Below are 15,442 nucleotides of genomic sequence, written 5' to 3' on the forward strand. Positions count from 1 at the left end.
AGCGTGACACTCTAATGACAACGCTACCACCCTCCGTCTGCTGCAGAGCCAGGGCACACAAGCCCCCCGCCCGCACAATCCTGCCTGGGCCACCGTCCCCGCCAGCGGCCCACTCAGGGTCCCGCGAGTCCACCAGGGACCAGGCCTCAGCACCAGGCTCAGCACCAGGCCCCTCCCCTGGGCAGGCACGTCTGCCAGGGGGACCGTTTGGAGAGGCGACCCTGGAGGTCAGTGCCCGCCCAATTAGAAGACCCTGAGCAGGGCTTCGCTGCGGAGGTTCAGCCAATCTGGAGCCTAGAGGGAGAAGCACAGTCCAGCATGATTCAACCGACAGCTTGGTGAATGCTGCTAGCGAGGCCAAAGCTACTGGTACTGCTGTTGAATCAGGCAGGGCAACTAGACTCAGTCAGTGGGGGGATGGAGGAGGCCTGGGCTTGTGTAACACTGCAATGGCTGAAGCATGAAATCAAAAGTCTGGAAGTTTGGTTTTAGCTGGGTTTGATATTGAAAAGGCGAGACGAGACAAGAAGAAAGGTCTTTCTCTCTGGAGACCGGGTCTCAGAAATCTATACGTTGTACAGACGCGTCTCAGGTAAAGCACATGTCGTTTACGACCACACACCATCATGATCACTCCAACGACGACTTGAGGGAAAATCAAATGACAGAGGAGAACAAAAGCTTGCAGACTTGTTACCAGCACTTTCATTTCAAAGTTCTATCGCACTGGAGACATAAAAGAGGTTTACATTACCGTCGCTCCGTGATGCCGAGTCTGACACATTAGTTTAAATTGACAGTGGGAATTAAAATCTGTAAACGATGCTTTATTTTTGATGCACAATTTAAAAATCAGCTGTCAGACTCAGTGTTTGTTGATTTTTATCAACGAGATGCTTATTACATTTTGAGAATCTGACAATTAAAAATCCCTCCATCATTTGTCTACTGGTGCTTTTGCAAACAGCACATCTACGAGCAGAACGCGTTTAGAACGGCAAAGCAGAGCTCTGTATTAGCAGTGAATGAAGCTGTTGCTTCAAAGACACAAGGCAGATAAAATGAACCCAGTATCTTTTCAATTTTCGGCTCAAGCACAGTATTCTGTGCAGTCATTATCAGATTACACAGCTGTGGAATGGCCAAAATAACTTCATCATGTACAAAAACATCCCCTTTATCATGAAATCAAAGGACTGTTCTTGTGTGCTAGTGACCTCAGAGCCCTCCATGACTGTTTTAAGTGATAGCGATAAATGACAGGGTCGTGCCTGGGTCATGGCTATGGCAGATCCAATTGGATAATGACCCTGACATGGAGGCTAGTTGGTTCATGACTCAATTGAGTGTTTTCCGGCAGGAGAGGGGAAAAAAAAGACAGAAAGACAGAGAGAGTATATGTGTGTGTGTGTGTGTGTGAGTGAGAGAGACAGAGAGACAGAGAGAGAGAGAGAGAGAGAGAGAGAGAGAGAGAGAGAGAGAGAGAGAGAGAGAGAGAGAGAGAGAGAGAGAGAGACTGAAAGACAGACAGACAAACAGACAGAGATACTGAGAGACAAAGACAGAGAGGTGGATACATTATCACACAGTCAACTGCCTCCTAATGAGAGAGATGCAGAAAGAGACATGGGGAGAGAGAGACGTCACCACATGTTTCAGTGATTCTTATTGTTAAGCTTTTAGCCTGATAAATCACAGTCTACCGGAATCTTCCAGGGAGATGGAAGGATGTGAGGGGTTACAAACTCCTCCACCTCCCCCTCCCCCACCCCACCCCCCTCACTCTGCAGCTTGGCCACAGAGGATATACAGAGGAGAAAAAAGATTTAAAAGGAAGAAAAAGCACAATTGTTTATTGATTTTATAATAGGCTTAGTACCAGAGAAATAGAGTGGAGGGTCAGTTGGTGTACGAGGTGGACAAGGAGAGGTGGCGTGACAAACACAAGCTTACACACGCAGGTAACAGGGCTCGGGTCCAATTCTGAGATATCAGAGGAACCGTTTGCTCCTCTGAACGCCGCTCGTGGCATTGTTACCCTGCTTTTAAACCGGTTGTGGACATAATCGCTGTGCTCACACACAGGGCACGGCTTTGAGAGAGGAGAGGGCGGGGGGGAGGAAGAAAAATCCATGAAAAAGGGATAAAGTTGTTCCGTGAGAGAAGGCAGGGTGGAGGCTCAGGACTGCTGGCTTTTTAATGCCGAAACTGATCAATGGTTGTGTTTCTAAGATGATGAATGAGTGAGGGGGAAACAGGCCAATAGGGCTGACGGTGACGCTCGCCCAAGCAGAGTCATCATTCTGGATTGAAATAACGACGTGTGGTCTAGGCTTGTTCACTTCTCGGTCACTCGCCGCATCAATCATTACGACCAAAAAAATCTACTTTGTAAGGAGAAGTACACAATTATCCAGTACTTATGTTTGAGTAAACCTGCAGCACCAGAGAAGCTGCTCTCAATTCATTTCGCCAAACTGCTAGATTCAGTTTCTATGCAGGGACTGAGGCAGGATGTGTATGCGCGCGTGTGTGTGTGTGTGTACGGGTATGTGGTGTGTGCGTGCGTATGGTCTGATATATGGATGATAACACTAATTAGCTCATTTTGTTTGGGGCACAACACTCATTAAAAACCCAGTGGGGCCATTAACGTTACTGTCCCTCCAAAACGTTGGTGCCGCCATATCAATCTAGCTTGCCATCTACACCGTGCCCCTCTCCTAATGGTCGCCCCTCTACCCAGAACCAGCAGGGCTTTAGGTTGGGATGAGATGGAGACCGTTGTATATTCATTGGGAGCTCTACGCTATTTCTTGTTTTCCGTCTAACCCCGTCTCTCGAATTGAGACACGCAGGTGCACGCACACTAGCAGATACACACACACACACACACACACTTGCACACAGACATACACGCAGCAATTAGAATGTGTACTGTAACTACTACTCTGGACAACAGAACAGTGTTTGCTCAGGAACATGGGGGGGAATTGGCATGTTGCCGTGGCAGCCGAGGGCTGACGACAAACACAGCGAGGGCGGCTTTGCGCAGCGCCGTCTCCGTAATGCCGTTAACGCTCTCCGCCGCTCGCGGGAGCTCGCGCCCACCATAAGGTGTCCGCCACGGTGCGGCAGACACGCCCCGGAGTCGGGGAGAACAGGCCCGCTAGGATTATCAGAAGAGGCGCTGCATCCTGCTCACACAGGAAACACACAACCTTCGGGCTCTCTCTGGGGCCACGCTACGCTAAGTCATCATGATGCTGCTCTCACCAGAGGGCTTTGGGTCTGTCTTATGCTGAGGACGCAGACCTGCTCCCGGCAGCATCTCAGAAGACGCCAGGTGGTTCAGTGGTAAGGAATCAGATCGGGAATCAGGCTAGCGCCTTCTCTTGATTGTACACATGATCTCAGGTAATCTCGCCAGGATGGATTCCTGCTGCAGATCAGCCCAGCGCTGTGATCTGTCAACGACAGACGTGGAGCACGTTTCTGAATAAATGCAATGCTTCCTGTCAGTGTTACTTCAAGTCAGTCATCAACACTGCATCCTGAAGACTTAACAGTCTTAACACAAAGACTGTTATGTGTGAAGACAGTTAACAGTCAAGTACCAAAGACAAATAATCCCAATGTATATTTCCTGTGTCTGAGGCTTGGACACTTAAGTCGTGATAAGATTTAAGAGTTAATGTGGAGCCTTGAGTGGAGGTAGAGAGCAAGAGAGCCAGGGAGGGAGGTAGAGAGGCAGGGCGGACAGTTAGACAGGCAGGCATATACTGTAGTCAGGGAATAAGGAATACAGGCAGGGAGGAAGTCAGCCAGTCATAGAGGTAGGCAGAAAAGCAGGCTGGCAGGCAGAAAAGCAGGCAGTCAGAGGCAGTCAGAGGCAGGCAGGCAGGCAGTCAGAGGCAGGCAGGCAGGCAGGCAGCAGAGCCTGGGACCATATGGCTGGTGAGAGAAGCCCTCCCTCTCTTCCTTCTCTCCCAGTCTGACAGCTGGATAGCTGCTAACAGGGGACGCGGGCCTTGGCAGCTGCAGCTGAGAGCAACGCTTTGATGCCGCTCTCTCCCCGCGCGCTCTCCTTCCCTGCCTCTCTCCCAGACGCCTGACGCTACCAACCAAACGTTCTACAGGTACCACTGGTGAAGAGGTGGTGCTGGGTGGGGTTGGTGTGGGAGGTGTGGGAGAGGGAGAAAGAGTGCCAAGGGGTGAGGGAAGGGGTGAGGGAAGGAGAGGGGGAGGTGAAAAGGCCTCTGGGAGCACATTAGAATATGCATCTGGCAGGTAGGCTGCGGAAATCTGTGATTTTTCTCTCGTCTTTCAATCTCTTTTTTTTTTTTTGAAGTCAAAGGGTCTTTCATCATTTATTTTAAAAAGGCAAAAAAATATGTTTTGATGCAGGAAGCTTTGTGCAACAGAAAGGAAAAGAAAACTTACTTTCTGCCTCATAAAATCCAGTGATCAAGTTAACTGATTTTAAAGGTTTTGGACTCATTTTGTATGCTGTATCATACAAATGTGCGAACATTGCATCATACAATTGCATGGCATTTTACTGTAAGTAGAGTATACATAGATGAATATTATATAAAATGTTAAAATATTGTTCTTCTTCTCGAGGATATGTAGCTCCTCAAATATTTCCACTGCAAGACCTTCTGTCTGTGGAAACCCACTCCAGTAACAACTTCCCTCAGATAAGGAACAAGGCCTGTCTGTTGACAGTCACTTCTGTTGAAGGCTGATGTCCTGGTACTTGTCTCTGTCCTACACCCTATCTATCTGATAGGATCACCATGTGTGACACCGCCACAATGAGCCTATCAAAGCCAGCTTCACACAGTTCAAAACTAGAGGTGGCCAATCAGAGCTCGGAAAGAGATATTGGGGAAGCGGAGGAGAATGTGCTACGTAAGAGAACATACCGAGACACCCTCTCCTTCAATCTTTTCCTCACCCTCTCCTTCTCTCCACACCCTGCCATCAATCCTCCCAGTAGGACAACTCGCTGTCATCTCCTTCCTCTCTCCCCCTTCCTCTCTCTCACTGTACATATCTCTTCCCTGATAAACTTTCTTACTTCTGTATAGCTTATACATACAGTAAACTAAACAGGGAGGTATTCACCCTAACCTGATCCCCAGACTATGGAGTACCGTGAGGCGTTATACATCTTTCAGGTACCATGGTTGTATCAGGCCTGCTCAACCCATCTCTATCCTTTTATCTTCCTGTATCCTTCATCCTCCTCATTTCTCATTTCCTTCACTTTTACTCTCTCTCTCTCTCTCTCTCTCTCTCTCTCTCTCTCTCTCTCTCTCTCGCTCTCGCTCTCGCTCTCGCTCTCGCTCTCGCTCTCTCTCTCTCTCTCGCTCTCTCTACCTCTCTCGACCCTGCCAGCCGCCCCCGCCCCCCCCGGCCCCCTGTTGCTGTGAGTGAGCCTGAGCCTGGGACTGCGCCGGGAGCTGGGTTGTAGAGTTTGGCTGGAGTGGAGAGGAGCAGCTGGGCAAGGCTAACAGGGAATGATAATGACCTCAGAAATCTGCTGTTCGCTCCACAACAATAGGGTGCTCAGTCTACTGGAAAATTGTGTTCATCAGCTAGCTCTGCTCACTTACTAATTGACATTGCCAAATATTTTAAGAACAATTGGAATGCACAGGGAGAAAACAAGAAGCAGGAGATCTTAATCCTTGGATTTAATTCCACCTTTTTTTTCCTGTTCTTTTTACTATGCTCTGTGATTAGGAGACTGGGAGAACCCTAAGTAAAGAAAAATACAGACAAAAAGATATATCTAACAGAATGGACTTCTTTTTTTTCTAGTCTTGCTCCGTCTCATGTCAGTGGCCTGATGGTGACACAAAGGCCTTTTTATGTGACCTGTCAATAGGGTTAAGAGTGAGGATGGAGGGGGGAGAACCATGCAGAGGGAGGGCAGTAGAAGGGAAGAGAGAGAGAGAGAGAGAGAGAGAGAGAGAGAGAGAGAGAGAGAGGGAGAGAGAGAGGGAGAGAGAGAGAGAGAGAGAGAGAGAGAGAGAGGGAGAGGGTGGGGAGAGATTCCTCTGTCATGGTATCACATGTCTCTTCCTCCATTTTTAATGAGACAAAGGTCAATGTATTCTCTTGCTCTTTCACACGGGTGGAACCCCAATCACGCCCAAGTTAACTTGTTCAAACAAAGCTCTTCCACCCAGCCACCCACCCTGACACGCATTTGCATTTGCAGCCGGAGAGAGCAGTCTCATTTCAGAGGAATTCGGCATTGACGGAGTCAGACAGCTGTCACCAGGCTGCTGAAGGAACTGTTTCTTCCCCTCATTCAACTGCACCCCCCAACCCCAGCCCCTCTAACCCCCCCCCCCCCTTCACACACAAAAACAATCAAGGCATCAATAGTTTTTTAGGTAATGAAGCCTCAACTTCAAGTTGAACTCCTGGATACGAGAGGTTACACTGTCAGGCGTCTGTGTTTCGCTGCTGAGACTAGCAAACAAAGTGGAGTTCTTTAAAAGACTCCCTAATGCTCAGTTTGTGAACCTTCTCCCATTTTCCTTCTCACAGGACTTTCTATTAGAACTTTACAATTTTCCCGCAAAATGTTGCCATCCCTATTATGTTTTTCCCCCCAACATGGGTCACCTTCACTCTCCCTGTTTTAGCTATGACACTGGAGCAGACATGATGCCCATGTATTAAACATATTAAAATGCAAACAGTCTGCCTACCATAGTAAGGCAGCCTTCTGTTATGGAAAGATAAATATTATGTTTTAATTATAAAACATAAAACAGAAGTGGTAGACGGCTGGAGAAAAAGCAGGTGAGCCAAGCAGCTTGTTCAGGCGGAAGGCAAGCAATGTTTTGGCAAAGACGAGGAATTAAAGACTGAAGGGTAATATGCATTAGGAGGCAGTTGACTGTGTGATAATGTATCCCCCTCTCTGTCTTTGTCTCTCAGTATCTCTCAGTCTGTCTGTCTGTCTCTCTTTGTATATGCCGTTCTGGATCTCCCTCCATCTATCTCCCTCCCTCTGTCTCTCTCTCTGTCTCTCTCTCTGTCTCTCTCTCTGTCTCTCTCTCTGTCTCTCTCTCTGTCTCTCTCTCTGTCTCTCTCTCTGTCTCTCTCTGTCTCTCTCTGTCTCTCTCTGTCTCTCTCTCTCTCTCTCTCTCTCTCTCTCTCTCTCTCTCTCTCTCTCTCTCTCTCTCTCTCTCTCTCTCTCTCTCTCTGTCTCTCTCTCTCTGTCTCTCTCTGTCTCTCTCTGTCTCTCTCTGTCTCTCTCTGTCTCTCTCTGTCTCTCTCTGTCTCTCTCTCTCTCTCTCTCTCTCTCTGTCTCTCTCTGTCTCTCTCTGTCTCTCTCTGTCTCTCTCTGTCTCTCTCTGTCAATTTATCTGTCACTGTTCCATAACCAAGAGGGGAATCCTAACATGATCATTAAGACATAAAACTGACTGATAAATGTTTCATAAGGAGACCAACGGTGGTATTCACCCAGGAATATGGCGAGCAAGAAAAAACGACACTCGCCGCAGCTTTCTCAAACACTCTGGATTACAATCAGAATTTTAAAACATTTAAAAAGCTGAGCTAATTCCCACCATGGGTAATATTTACAAATTGAGTCTGAAAGACGGTGTCAGATTGAGTGAGAGAGAGAGAGAGAGAGAGAGATGGACTAAAAAATAGAGAGTAGGAAAGAGAGAAAGAGATAGACAGTAAGCATGACAAACCGAAAGAAATCAAACGGGCTCCAGAAGAGAAATAAATTGCCCTTTTATATTGTAAGAGCGTGTACAAAAATACTAAGTCTACATTTATCCAAGACATGTCAATCTGAGCAGCACACTGACAATTAGAGAGTTGAATAGAACTTTTATCATTTAGAGACACCAGAGCCCTGACCTACTGTACAGAAATACAGCACAGTAATGAATTTGCCTCTAACACAATGACATCTATTTAAGTTTGGTGACACATAAAAAATGCAGATATGACAAGCCAGACTGAGGCGCAGCGCTTCAAACGAACGAGTAAACCACAGGTTTGAAACTGTCAAGTTCTCTGATTAAAAAGAAAGAAGAATAATAACAAAAATGAGAGGAACGGATGTCAATTACAAAGGGAAATAAATGAGTGGAGGAGGGGGTGAGTAAAAAAGAGAGGCAGAGAAAAAACTTAATTCACAGTTTAAAACATAAAAAGTATGTCTTGCACACACAAACTCTCGCACATCCATACACACACACACACACACGCGCACATCCATACACACACACACACACACACACACACACATCGAAGAGTGTCCATATTTCAAAGCTTTGGCTAGAGTAGAAGTGAAGACTGGTGTGTAGGTGGCAAGAGTGTACAGTGAGAGTCTTGTGTGACTTCAGAGATCTCTGTCTACTTCACCTGCCCAACAGAAGTTCCCGTCTTTGAAAAACATCGACCCACCGCTGGCTCGACTCCACCTAGCACTGGGGTGGGGAATCACAGGCTAGCTCAAGCTCATCTCCCATATCTACTTACTGCACACCAGTTTATTCAGCTGTGCAGAATGGAGCCCTACTGAACTGATCACCAAGGCTAGTGTTTCTCCCTGCCAGGCTCATATCTATCTTATGAGGTAGTGTTATAGGTACAGCACCTTAATCCTAACCCTTGGTCTCTAATCCATTATAACAGGGCTGCCCAAAGCTGAACCTGGAGAGCTACCTTTCTGTAGGTTTCCATTCCAACTCTAATCCAGAACAGCTGATTCTAATAATGACTTGGTTGACAGGATGGATCATGCTGGTGCTTGAGATCCCATACTGTGCATCCAGTTGCACTGATATTTCTCGAAATGTATATAAATGACATACAGCACAGGTCCTGAGTGAAGGGATAATACTATTCTACAGTAGGTGTGGATTATGTCCTTCCATGTTCCTCTAAGGAGGTTTTATGACAAGCTAAGCTACCCAGATGCTTCAAGAGGCCGGGTACCTTGTTGCCTCACATCAAGTATCTTTTTTTATCAATTTACACTTGAACATTTTTATGCTATTTCTGCTTTAATTACACAGTAATTACAATGTAACAGTATGTCTGCATGTGTAATTACCCCCACTGTAATTACGTAATTAGATAAAATATCCTTGCTTTATAACCTAAGGCGTCAGTCAGCAAATCCAATTTCAATTTGTATGGAGCAAGTGTTTTGCCTGCGTGTTGGAGTATCTGGTAAGACCTGAGGATACAGTACTAATCCGTACCATGTTAAAACGCTGTTCCCCTTAAAAATACTTAGACATGGGGGATTCTCCTGAGGGAGAGAAGAAGAGAGGCAGGAGGTTTGTAGCCATGAGGGGGGAGTAGAGGGGTGTAGTTTGGGATACGTGGAGCAGTGTGTCTTCTGCTTTTAGTACTGAACGGAAAAAGACTGTCACACTCACGACCAACGCAGTGGATGGTTTCCAAAGAGTACAAAAAATACACACATACAAACATATATATATATATATATATATATACACTATCTAAATGTGAGATACATATTTCAGGTCAGTAATCCAACGAAGACATTTTATGGAATATAATGAAAGTACTGCGTGGCTTAATCTCTAATTCTGCTCGGCCTAATCTCTCTATTCCATCCCTCTGTTTTCTTTCTCCCAGATCTTTTTTGGTGGTTTATTTTGCTCTCGGCAGAAACCGCAGTGGATGTGAACGTCAGGCTTGACTCTCCCTACCCCAACCCACCCAGCCAGATCTACTTTACATAGCATTACATCAGGTTTCAATGGGTTCCGTTCCGCCATTAGGAGTAAGCCTGTGTTTAAAGCCTGTACTCTAGAAAGGCCTGTCACTCAGAAGGCCTCACGACTGTTCTGGATCCAGCTACTCTGTCAGGAGGGGAGACCCATGTTCAACAAGGGGCACACAGTCTGAAGGAACAACAGAACATCTCCCTGGAGTCAAACCAGCTTTGGTGTGATGAGGAAAAGTAAAACTACTAATAAATGCGCTTTGATATTGTGAGGTATCAAAAGTCTGAAAGTCACATATAATGTTTTATTACTGTGTGGAGACGATGAGGTCAAACAGGTTTGCTCTCTCTCTCTGTCATGTATTTCCCTCTACATTATTCTATATCCCTCTCTCTCACTCTTCAACACATCTTTGAACAAGTGTGGTGTCAAAGACAAAAGAGATTGTGTCGACCTTCTTTCACAGTTGAGATGTTATTGTTGATTACTGTAATTCAAGTTTAACTCAAAATTGCAGTGGGTAGGTGGTTACGAGGTAGGTGGCGCACAGACCCACACACCAACACACAGACACACACACACACACGCGCACACACACACATCATGCACATACACAGAGCACACACACTCCCTCAAACAATAAAATACTTTTCTCACCCAGCAAAAAGGTCTGAAATATTAAGAGTAGAGAAAGATACAATCTGCCACATCCTGTTCACTTAACAACACTCTCACACGTTAACATGCACATGCACACGCACAAACAGCATGCACACACAAAAACACAACACTTAAAACATATACACAAACACAAACCCACACACCACCACACTCACATACACACACACGGTTAAGAGTGACACCTTTCTTCACATGAGCTGCAGAAGATTTTTCTCAGCTCTAATTTTAGAGCCCCAAAGTCCCAAAAGTGAATCATACTGTAGTATGAAAGTTATGTACAAAACTAATCCAAAACTTCAAGTGGAAACTACACTAACAATATGAGATGAAGAGGCTATTTGTTTGTGATTTAGCAACTGCAGTTACTACTATATTATTATATATTTAAAAAATGTCCCCCCCAAAACTATTTTTTTGCTTTAGTTTCTTGTTTTCATGGTACACACTGTAAGGTTGCTATAAGCTATGTTGATCCAAAAAATAAAAATAAAAAAAAGAAAATAAATAATACTTCCTGCATTAAAATTCAGAAGATAATTACTTCCGCAAAACACTCCCCCCCCCACCCCCACTCTGGTGCAAAAGTGTTGTGTTTAATAGTCTCTATGAAGAAAATAGGTTTTATCTTCCTCTCGTTTTCATTAATCTCTAATTGGGGTGGGGGGTTGTCTGTTATTAGTACTTAGATTAAAATAAACATAGCCCATCCCATGTTCAAACCCATCGCACTACATAAGCATGATAAGGACTCCATGCTACTGTGAATAAATAAACAAATTATTCTCCACTGTTGGAATTAAGTTGCTTACAGCCTTAAGCTAAGCTACTTTCTATTTTTTTTATATTTATTTGATTTTCAAAAGACTTAAAAGCACATTTCACTCCGCAAATGAAGTTCATTTTTTTTGACCTGCTTTATATGTATATCTTTAATTAGTGTCTTGTTTAGCTTAAACCAACTGATTATCACATAGTCGTGACCTAATTACCGAGCACACTGCTTAGCCTGGGTGTTCCCACCCGGAGGAGACAGAAAGTTACCTTTAAAACTTCTGTAATCATTACCAACAGCCTCTCTTAATCTGTCTAAACACACACACACACACACAGACACACACACTCTGTATTTGTTGGGTTGAGATCACAGTCTCTTACTTGTTTATTAAAGACATGTATTAATCACTTAGAATGTGTCCAGCCCCTGCTCCTAGTGTTTGCTCCGTAGGGACTCCTGCTATGCTAGCCTGTAAACAAGGCCTTTATCACACTGTTCTGTGTTCTATGGCCTAGTCTGAATCCCACTGCCAGCCATACCAAAGTCATAGGAATGTCAGGGGAGTTGGCCATTCTCATGCAGTTGTTATTCTTTATTCATTATCTGTCTCTGGGTATACAGTCTTAGTGTGGGCATCTGTGTTCAGTATGTCCTCCAATATCCCATAAAAAGAGTGTGTGTGTGTGTGTATAGCGTGTGCCCTCAACAAGCAGGCTCTCTGAGGGTGTTTGATGGGTATTTGAACAGAGGCGTTAGGTATCTGAGTTATGTGTGGAATGTGCAGCAGATTTGCAGCGGGGACTTTTTTCTATATGTTTTTTTTTTTCCTCTTTTGGAAAGAGAGATTTGATCAGATACAACCCCCCCCCCCCACCTTTCACACACACACACACGTCAGTGAGTGTGTTCTTTTGTACAGAGGCCTAAATGACCTGTGTGTTTAAGTCTTCCTCAGTCCTGGTATTACAGGAAGAGGTATGTCATCTCTGCATTACAGCTGTTCTGCAGCCCTAGTCGGATGTACAACAATATATGGCTACATTGAACAATAATATATTCATACAGCTACATTAGGACTGTCACTAAGTGACATTTCCTGGGAACTTTGACTCTTTAAATGACCATTTTATACCATCACCCAAAAAAAACAAAAAAACAAAACACATACCTGAGGATGGAGAGGAGGGGTGTGGACTGTCATCCTGCACGCTTCCTGTCTGGGAGTGACCTCCTCCGGCACCACTCTCCTCCGTCACGTTGGAGGAACCAGGAGTGGTGGACCTGCTAATCGACTGGGACTCTGGGTCGCTGGCCGAACCGCGGCGCTCGTCCAGGCCCGTGGCACCATGCTGCAGCACTTCCTCCATGGGCCTGCGGTCCTTGTGGACCCGAGAGTGGACCACCATCTGGTGGTAGGTTCTGAAGACCCGTCCGCAGTCAGGGCACTCGGTGGGCTTGTCCTTCAGGCTCGAGATGCTGTACTCCAGGCCGTGAGGCAGCCCCATGCCCCCTCCTCCTCCTCCGACATGGTGGGATAGGAAGTCTCGGTGGTTTTCAAAGCCGCCTCCTTCCTCCTTCATGGGCATCATGGCTCCGCTCCCAGCCTTGGAACCGTGTAGGGCCTCGGCGTGCTGCTTTTGCTTGGATCCCTCGTTGGAGCCCATCATGGAGTAATCATGTTTCTCCTTGGAGTAGGAGGCCATCCCAGCTCCCCCAGCCCCCACAAGCTCATCCTCCTTCCCATGGGGCATGTGGTGCTGCTGCTCCTTGGGCATGAAAGCCCGGTCCATCGCCATGCCTCGAGCCATGATCTGCCAGGCCTGGTAGCTGTTCAGGGGGTCCATCTCGGCCACCTTGGCCGCAGCCTGGAGGCGCTCCATGCAGCTGGACTTCAGAGGGGGCACCAGGTTGAGGCAGCTGAGGAGGGAGCGTTTCTCTCCGTCCCCGAGGCCATGGCCCATTCCGGCCATGGGGCCCAGCAGTTTCCCCAGCATCTCTTTCTCCTTCATGGCAATGCCGGCCTTGGCCAGCATCTGGTGCTGCTCACTGAGGCCCTGCTTGTCTGGGGAGAGGAACCCACCCTGCAGGCAGGAGATGTAGCGAGAGTACAGGTTGGCGTGGGCCTCCTGAGCGAGGCTGCTCATGCTGTTGATGGAGGGTAGGTCCTGGTCATTGGAGCCCGCGGGGGGCTTGTTCTTGATGGCGAGCTTGTTGAGGTGGACCTTCATGTGGTTCTTGAGGAACCAGGGTTCTTTGAAGCGACGGCCACAGATCTGGCAGCAGTGCTCGAAGGAGTCCTTGTGTTTACGCATGTGGCCCTTCAGGAACCAGGCCTGGCTGAACACCTGGCTGCACACCTCGCAGCGGAACTCGTTGGCCGGCTTCTCTCCGGCGGCGCCGCCGGCCCCCGCGCCCTGGGCCGACTCGGCCGTGATGTGAGCTTTCTCCACATGGCTGATGAGGTCTTCTTCCTGTGATGCGGCAAACTCGCACAGGGTGCACTTGTAGGGCTTGTGGAGGATGCGGATGTGGCGGTCCAGCTCCTCGCGCTTCTTGAACTTGCCTTTGCAGAATGTGCAGCGGAATCCCGTCGCGGGGTTCAGGCCCTGCTCGTCCTGGATGCCGGCCGGCTTGGGGGAGGACGAGGGCTGGGAGAGGGAGTCTGGGGTTCCCAGACTGGTGGGCGTGAGGAGGCCGCAGGCTGACCCGGGCTGCTGCTGGAGGGTGTTGGGGCCCAGATGCTGCAGGGGCTGGGAGGGTTGGAGGAGGCTGCTGGTGCCCCTCATCTGCTTGTCCCTCAGGATGGCCCTCTCCTCCAGCTCATGGAGCAGACGGTTCTCCTCTCGGACACGGCCGCGTCCTTTTCCTAGGTTCCCCAGCTTGTGGGTGCGGAGGTGGATCTTCAAGTTGCCTTTCTGGGCCGCCCGGTGGTCGCAGTAGGGGCACTTGAAGGGCTTCTCGCCAGTGTGCGTGCGCATATGCAATGAAAGGATGCTGTTGAAACGGAAGCGTTTGCCGCAGAGCGGGCAGGGGTACTTCCTGTTCTTACGGGCATCGTCTTCGATGTCGTTCATCTGCGACATGATGCCCAGGTTCTGCCCGTTGAGGAATTGTTGCAGGTCAACCCTCCCGTTGAGGCCACTCAAGGCGCCCGCATCAATGTCACGATTTAGCTGGTTGGCCAAGAGGGCCATCTGACTGCTAATTGGCTGGTTGGCCAGGGCTGCGTGATGGGTCTTCTCGTCCAGTGGAGTGGCAGCTTTCTCCTCTGGAATCTGCTGCCGGCTCTGTAGGTCAGGGAAGGCGTGGCCTAGCTGGGCCGTCAGCTGATGAAGCTTCTGGCTTATTGGGTAACGTCCATTTAGCACAGCGCTGGTCAGGTGGTTGTCCCCGTCTGGGACCGCTGAGGACACGCCAAGGCACAAACTAGAGTCCTCCATCCTATAGGGGGAGACACAGAGAGACACACAACATGTTGAATTGATAATACCATATACTGCAAAGTGTACATAACAAACAAAAAAATACGAACAGTAGCATCAATGGTATGCGTATCCCCTGTATCCGGCTGATTGGGGCAATAATTCAGGCTGGGAATTTGACTACTGCCCAGGCCACTGACAATGTGCGCGCACGCCAACAATGTTGCACCTTCCCCAACTTTCGCATAGGCCTACGCAGTACGCACCCTCAAACTCAATGGATTACAAGGCTAAACAAACAAAGCAATACGCGTACACTTTTTAAAGTCGTTTTACTGTGTAGCGTACAGGTCGTTTTACACACTAATTAGCCAGCTAGCTATGCTGGCGATGTCGTGTGTGTTTTAGACTGACCTGATCCCTTTCTGGCGAGCAAGTCGCTTATTTTGCAGTATTTAGCTTTGTCTCTGGCAAGGGCCTGTCTTATTCTCTCCTTCGGTGCTCCACATTTCATTTTATAACAGTCCATTTCGCTAGGTGAAGTAGGCTACATGTAACATCGGGGAAGAGAAGCTGGTAGACGCCGTAGGGGTGGGCGGGTCTATCCCAAAATATCTATACTAATGATGCCACTTCTCGTTTTGGAAGATCGATTCTACTGTAAATAGGATCAATATCAGTTTAAGTTTCTCTCCTATGTATTTCATCAATAAGTAGAACGATCTGTTCAAACAACGTTCTGATGTAGTGAACACATCGGACTAAGTGCATGTCCTCTTCTCCCCCGGTGTTTTTGTCGTGCACTC

The 15,442-nt window shown here is 47.5% G+C and overlaps 1 protein-coding gene across 3 annotated transcripts in view; it reads right to left on the bottom strand.

The window, feature by feature from the left end:
• The window catches only part of znf536 (zinc finger protein 536), a 150,204-nt gene that overhangs the window by 55,806 nt on the left and 78,956 nt on the right, over positions 1-15,442 (bottom strand). The window contains exons 1-2 of one of the 3 annotated variants that reach the window (XM_084682862.1): positions 15,051-15,405; positions 12,383-14,655 (exon numbers count right to left, since the gene is read on the bottom strand). In XM_084682862.1, coding sequence (XP_084538988.1) covers positions 12,383-14,654 — 2,272 coding nt within the window. In that variant the 5' untranslated portion in view covers position 14,655; positions 15,051-15,405. Of the gene's footprint in view, positions 1-12,382; positions 14,702-15,050; positions 15,406-15,442 lie in introns of those variants that run through there. The other 2 variants (XM_084682861.1, XM_084682863.1) reach the window with 2 other exon arrangements.

This window comes from Hypomesus nipponensis, chromosome 19, assembly GCF_054491055.1.
Source record: "Hypomesus nipponensis isolate SF chromosome 19, ASM5449105v1, whole genome shotgun sequence".
NCBI classification, from domain to species: Eukaryota; Metazoa; Chordata; class Actinopteri; order Osmeriformes; family Osmeridae; genus Hypomesus; species Hypomesus nipponensis.